This window comes from Semicossyphus pulcher, unplaced genomic scaffold (assembly GCF_022749685.1).
Source record: "Semicossyphus pulcher isolate SPU_LCO1_2020_fin unplaced genomic scaffold, fSemPul1.0.p SCAF_2, whole genome shotgun sequence".
NCBI lineage: Eukaryota > Metazoa > Chordata > Actinopteri > Labriformes > Labridae > Semicossyphus > Semicossyphus pulcher.
The window spans coordinates 16,381,697-16,388,110 of NW_027211693.1; the positions used below are offsets into that span (position 1 = coordinate 16,381,697).

The 6,414-nt window shown below is 40.8% G+C and overlaps 1 protein-coding gene across 3 annotated transcripts; it reads right to left on the minus strand.

Moving 5' to 3' along the window:
- Positions 1-234: 234 nt before the first annotated feature.
- Positions 235-5,520, minus strand: rbmx (RNA binding motif protein X-linked). 3 transcript variants are annotated; one of them, XM_069669921.1, is made up of 10 exons: positions 5,226-5,520; positions 4,994-5,119; positions 4,423-4,529; positions 4,170-4,335; positions 3,886-3,999; positions 3,537-3,654; positions 3,175-3,303; positions 3,001-3,089; positions 559-2,208; positions 235-350 (listed from the first exon to the last, which is right to left on the minus strand). In XM_069669921.1, exons 2-9 carry the CDS (start codon positions 5,100-5,102, stop codon positions 1,898-1,900), a joined length of 1,143 nt encoding a protein of 380 aa, XP_069526022.1. In that variant the 5' UTR covers positions 5,103-5,119; positions 5,226-5,520; the 3' UTR covers positions 235-350; positions 559-1,897. The 3 variants fall into 3 exon arrangements, with proteins under 3 accessions (XP_069526022.1, XP_069526021.1, XP_069526023.1); XM_069669920.1 differs by having other exon boundaries at positions 3,886-4,026; XM_069669922.1 differs by having other exon boundaries at positions 559-651; positions 3,886-4,026; positions 5,226-5,518.
- Positions 5,521-6,414: the final 894 nt, after the last annotated feature.

Consider the following 6,414-nt stretch of genomic DNA (forward strand, 5'->3'; position numbering starts at 1 on the left):
CTCAATGAATCCAAACTACAGTTATAGTTAATAATGGTAAATGCTCATTTATCACCTTTCAGAAAGTTTAAGAATGGAGAAAAAAATACAAATATTCAATCAGTCAGGCACCACATCTCTGACCATGTTAAAAGTTAATGTATTAACAGAATCCATTTGAGGAGGAAATGCTTCTAGTTGCCCTTTCATTCATGACAAGAAAAAAATGAACATGACAAAGCTCTCTTCAAAGTCTTTATTGAAAAAAAAAACCAGATACTCTAAACAGGTCCATGACCTATGATCTTCTGACACGCATTTCCACTTGGAGAAAGGATTCGACGAGCACTCTCAGACGCCTGTGCCAGAATCTAAAAGACAGTAAAAGATTGATTGCACACCAACAGTTTAATTTAACAACAATATAAATCAGTTAAATCACAACCAGTGCAATCCTTTATTACCTTCTGTATGAAAAAAAACAACATTCTGCATAGAACTAATCATGCTTATATTAATTTATCATAATCTTACCACAGACAGGTTTTCAGTATGTATAGATGAGTCTATTGAACATACCCGCAGTGGGGCGCTGCACTTTCATCGGTCCAACAACTTGAGGACGCAATTCAGGTAAGGTCCAAGGGCAGTTGCCTTGGAGGGTTGTTCATCCTGCAATGGGAGCAATACTTTAACACGTTTCCCTTCTCCTAATCATGTATTCATTAAACATCTGAAAATTTGTTTGTAGTCCATGGTCCAACTGCGAATTCGCTTCAGTGATCGTTTCCAGTTAGGCGGTTAGGACGATGGTGTTCTTCCAGAGGTCTCCATTGTTTGAATTGGCATGCTTGTAGGAGTTGGTTGGATACTGAAAAAATGGCTCATAACTTAAACATGTCTTTTAATATTTACCTATGAAAGTGTCTTAAGAAATATCTTTACCTAGGATTGAAAAAAAAAAAAACACTGTTGCCAATCACTTTACTGGGGTTTGACGACTGGTTAAGTAAAGGTCATTGTTTCAAGGGCTCATTTGGCAAAATGGCTGAATACTTTCATTGTTGACAAGGGACGAAAGTTCTTGGGATGTTGGTGCACTTTTGACAATTTAAGCTCATTAAACGGACTACAATGAAAAAGTCACATTCACTTGATATCCATTTTTTGTCCTCTGAGGCAAAAGTTGTCTTGAATGTTGCCCTTTGAGGGAAGACTGCAATACAGGACAATGAGAAACTCATTTACAGATGAGAAACAAAGAGGTTTGCTTTGCTTACCAGCTGTTGACTATCAGTCGAGTTGCATTTGGTTGTTGCCTTTGGTTTTGACGTTGCATGCCATCATATGGCTCTAGGGTGATGGATCCATTTCCAAGGAACTACATTGGAACATTTCGACAGTAACATTTGCCTGATCCTCGAAAACAGCAGCGTCCACTTGATGGCACATTTGTGTTAAGCATGAACTGAGGTCATTCGTCTATTTATATAGCATGAGCAGAGACTCACCCAAGCTTAACAGGAACTTCGGAAACATCACGCTGTTACTCAACATTGATATTACGGTCTCTGGTCTTGTTTTGGTTATTGAAGAGCAGTGGTTAAGGTTCAACTAAAAGCTTTATTAGAGTAGGAAAGCCAGACTTATAGGGAATTGCAGATTCCAACAGCACTGAACGTACAAAAACTAACACTCACTTGGTAACTGTACTGTTACATGAGCAAGAGAAATGCTAAAAAAAATGAACAAAAACTTTAACACATAAAAACTTGGGAAGTCAAGATACAGGTTCAAAGCTAAGCGTCATACTCCACAGATTTAGACATGGCTAGTTTGTGACGTTAGATTTCTTCCAAAACACTTGTTAACTGTGCACGGAGAGAACTTTTGCTTCAATGCGTTTTTCAAGTCCAGTTCAGTATCTGCTGCGAGCCATTCCTCTATCGGGTCGATTGCCACCGCGGCCACCACGTGGCCCTCCACGACTTGAGCTGCTGTATGAATCACGAGGAGGGTAGCCTCTCTCGACAGGGGCTGGGCCCCTCTCCTGCCTGCCCATTCGCTCACGGCTAGGTGGATATGGGTCACTCCGACTGCTGGGGTAACTGTCACGACTGCCATACCCATCCCGGGAACTGCTGCCATAGTCATCGTAACGACTGCTTCCACTGCTCCCACCATAGGATGGTGGGGGGCCCCTTGAAGGTGGGGCGCTGCGAGAGTTACCTGCAGGGTCAATGGGTCAGGTAATTGGCAATGTTCCATTTATACATTTTCTTGCACTGTCAGGTGCTCATTTCTGCCAATAGAACTAATTCTGTGACAGATAAATTTACCTGAAGTAATGTTCAAATGTCCAATCAGGTTAATGATCTTCATCTGAACATTAAGTTTATATGAGCAGTAACATATCCAAGCACAGAGAAAAATGGGCAGTGTTGCCCATTTCAGCATGCCATTGATTTGAGAAGCCATTTTTCCTTTTTGAGCTCCAAGTGTTAGAACTGAAGGTAAGGACGAGGTTTTCAGAGTTGTCTTGATGATTTTTATGAACGTTACTCCTTGAGGGAGTGCTTTGATCAGGCAACTCATACCGAGTCATCAACGGACGTTTCCACAGACTTTTGGGGTTCCTTATTGTTGCAAACTCTCTGGGCCACATTAGATAACCTGCATGATACTGCAACACTTATTCTTTTGCTGGATGCAGTGGTACTACAGACGGTGATGGGTGGGACAAGGTTTTGATTTTTTCCCAGTTGAGATGCCAATTGTTCTACTTTTCTAATACAAAAAAGTATAAAGCTTGTACTGCAGGACAGGGATGCGGCCAAGGGAGAGTAAAACGTTTTAAGAAGCTGCCCGAGATGTGGTTTCCTCGGGGAGGGCAAAAACTGCATTGTCGTATGAATGGAGATTGCGGTATTGAATGCTGGGATTTTGGTTGTATTTGGCGCAGCTCTTCTTTGTGCCACGGTGGTTAACTTCTTTCAATATACTCATGGAGTCATATCTTACCGTAACCCTCATATGAATCTCTGTAGGAGCCACCACTGGGACGGTCCATATATCTGGGTTCTCTGCCTCCCCCATAACCATCGCGGTCACTACATTGTACAAAACAATGTTAGTTGACGACTACATGAAATCTGAGCAAATTTTTCAACCACTGAAATCAACTCATACCAGTACCTGTATCCTCTGGACATTGAACCATAGTCGTCCCGGGAGCTGGAATTGGAGTATTCTCTGTATGAATAATCTCGGGCCGGAGGTCCATAGTCCCGCGAATCTCTGGAATTATAGTCCCGGCTGGAGTAGCTGTGAAATGTAGCACAATTAACTTCAGAGTTGTTGATTGATGTTAAATATATTGGGTGGTAAATGACAAACTTTTGATGACTAGTAGATCTAAACCATTTTTCATTTTACAGTGAAGTTACTCTAAAATATACTAGTGGAATTAATTTCTACTCAACACACTCTGCAAGACTTCAGTTGGTCCAAATTGCTTCACAAGGCTGTATAGTGTAACCAAATGTGTAATGTCTGACCTGTCCTTTGAGTTGTAATGGTCATCTCTTGGTGATGGATAATCATCCCTCCTGGACATCATGGAGTCTCTGCGAGGTGGGGGTGGACCATACGGATCCCTGTCCCTTGACATGGGAGCTGAAACACACAAAGTATTGACAAACTGGCTCATTAATCCCAGAATAACAGCCTAGGCAGCCTCTCTGGGTACTTCCAGGAGAGCTAAATGATATGTGAAAACTGGGTGCTATTAAAACTGCTGGCTTGGAAAGACGATGGAATCCTGACAGTACAATTCAAGTAGCACTTGCACATCTGTGTGTTCAGTATAAATAGGCTAAGTACCAACAAAATTCCCCAAGTACTTACGTCTGTTCATGGGGCCAGAGGGGGCTGATCTCTTTGGTGGGGGACCTCCATTACGGACTGGGGGTCCTCTCTTCATTGGGGGGCCTCTGGATGACATTCCTTTAAAGAAGGGTTCTACATTCCCTGAATTATCATAGTAGTCTTCACAGACAAGAAATGCAAATATTATTAAGGTGAGTTTAAAAAAATATTACAGTAGCAACATTCAATCACAAAATACTACAGTTACACACATATTCTAAGTTACAAACTCAACTGACAGAATTAATAAATCAAATTATTACCTCTTGATGGCGGGCCCCTCATACCACCAGGACCCCCCCTGGAACCGCGGGGGCCTCTGGGTGGACCACGACTACGAGAGTGCATGGGTGGGGGTCCTCGCCTGCCAGAGCTTTCAAACTGAGGCTTTGTAGCTTGCTCCACTTTTATTTGCTTGCCATCTAGTGACTGTGGTGGAAGGGTTACAGTTACAATCATAACAACAAGCAGACTGAATATAAAAGACGTTGGTTGAATGAGAAAGGCTTTGCTCACTTTTCCGTTCATCTCTCGCGCTGCATCTTTTGCATCAGCTGGAGTTTCAAAAGTAACAAATGCAAAGCCTCTTGATTTGTTTGTTTCACGGTCCTTCATCAAAAGAACTGAAAGGAGATAACAGATTTAGCACATGGTTTGTTCTTGGTAACTGACGGTTTAAGCTGATTAAATTATTGATGGACAAAAGGTACAATAGTGAGCATGTTTCTATTACTCCTACTTTATTAACCAACTGATTCTTTTAAGCTTAAGCTATAATAATATCCTACATGGCCCAAAGGTTCCTCACTTTGAGAGTTAGTTTGGTTAGCTACAGTGTGATGACTCAAAATCTTGTGCATCAAAAATGATTGTCATTCACATATTTAACATTTGTGAATTGTATGCAAATGAAAATGTTACAGCCCCTATGGAATAACTAATATTTTAAGAATTTACAGTCACACTCACATCTGGCATTCAAAACAAGCACGAATTAGCAAACATTTTAAACGATTAAAACGGTAGTGAAGTTTTTAGCCACAGTACGAACTAAGAAGAAAATGGCCAACAGTGGCTAAATTCACACCTTCTACAATCCTGCCATATTTGCTGAAGTACTGCTCCAAGGCCTTCTCGGTCGTCTCGGTGTTCAGTCCACCGATAAACAGCTTTCCTGGTCGGTCTGCCTCTGCCATGCTGCTTAATCCACAACCTGCAGCAAAATAAGGGTTGTATACAATGGTAGCACATTAGCATTTTCAAACACAAACAAGCAGGTTTCTTTGTCTTCAGTATCCAAACAAATCTGTGGTGATTACCTTCCTACTGGCGAAAGTATGGACGTGCAAAATGGCGATAAACGTGCCAGCAGCTGTTGCTACTTAATTTTAAGTACTCAAGCTACTAACGGGGTACTCAAGCAGTAGAAGAACCACCACGATACTTATAAACATAAAAAGGCAACTCCCATCTAATTCGTTTCATGTAAGCATGCAGCTAGCTGCAAGCAGACAGCCCTGTGCAGCGGCTTTGTATATGCTAACGCTACGATGAAAAACGGTTCTTCCACTCCCTTCCTTTATTTCTGTTTCCGGCGGAGTAGAGGCGTCCACGACGGGAACTTCTTCTTCGTTTGCTTTTTTCTACAGCTTCCGTAGATCTTTTTTTTTGTGGTGTTTTATGGCGGTTGACAAACAACGTTATGGTGCATTACCGCCACCACCTGGTATGGAGTGTGGATCAGAACTACTGTATTCAATACTAACCATTTAGAAAACAACGTGAGAGAACCATAACAATTCCACATTCTCAATACCAGTGGTGAAAAATAGGAGACAGATTTTGGCAAGTATTTTAGCAGTTTTTAGGTAATTGTGCCTGACCTGAGGACCTTAATTTTCGAGGCTACATTTTATTTCTATACACCACATTCAGAGTAAAAGATTATACACCACTATATTTCTCAGACAGCTTTAGCCACTAGTTTCTTTTTAGATAAAGATTTAGTAGTAAGTAGTTTAGAAGTAAAATCAAAGTCAAATAATAATCATCAACTAATTTAATGTATATTATTCTGAAATGGGCCAAAATGCAAAATGATGAATTTGATTAGTACTTTGAAATAATTTTGATGCTAATACTTTTGTACTTTTACTTGTACTATTTATACATACACTACTCACAAAAAGTTAGGGATATTTGACTTTCAGGTGAAATTTATGGAAAATGTAAAAAGTTCACGCTACAGTGGTATTATATCATGAAAGTAGGGCATTTAAGTAGAAGCATGTAATGGTGATTTCCTCATCCCAAACAATTTATTGAAACAAAAGCCAACAACAGTGGTGGGTATACCACAAAAAAAAAAAGTCAATGTCTCAATAACTTGTCATGTGCCCTTGAGCATCAATTACACCTTGACAATGACGTCTCATGCTGTTCACAAGTCGACTTATTGTCTGCTGATGCATGGCATCGCACTCTTCTTGAAGGGCGGCCATCAGGTCA

Coding starts and splice junctions, on each gene's coding strand:
- rbmx (XM_069669920.1), bottom strand. CDS start 5,102: ATGGCAGAGGCAGACCGACCAGGAAAGCTGTTTATCGGTGGACTGAAC. Junction 4,336..4,422: donor CGCGAGAGATGAACGGAAAA/GTGAGCAAAGCC, acceptor CTTCCACCACAG/TCACTAGATGGCAAGCAAAT. Junction 3,090..3,174: donor TCAATGTCCAGAGGATACAG/GTACTGGTATGA, acceptor TGTACAATGTAG/TGACCGCGATGGTTATGGGG.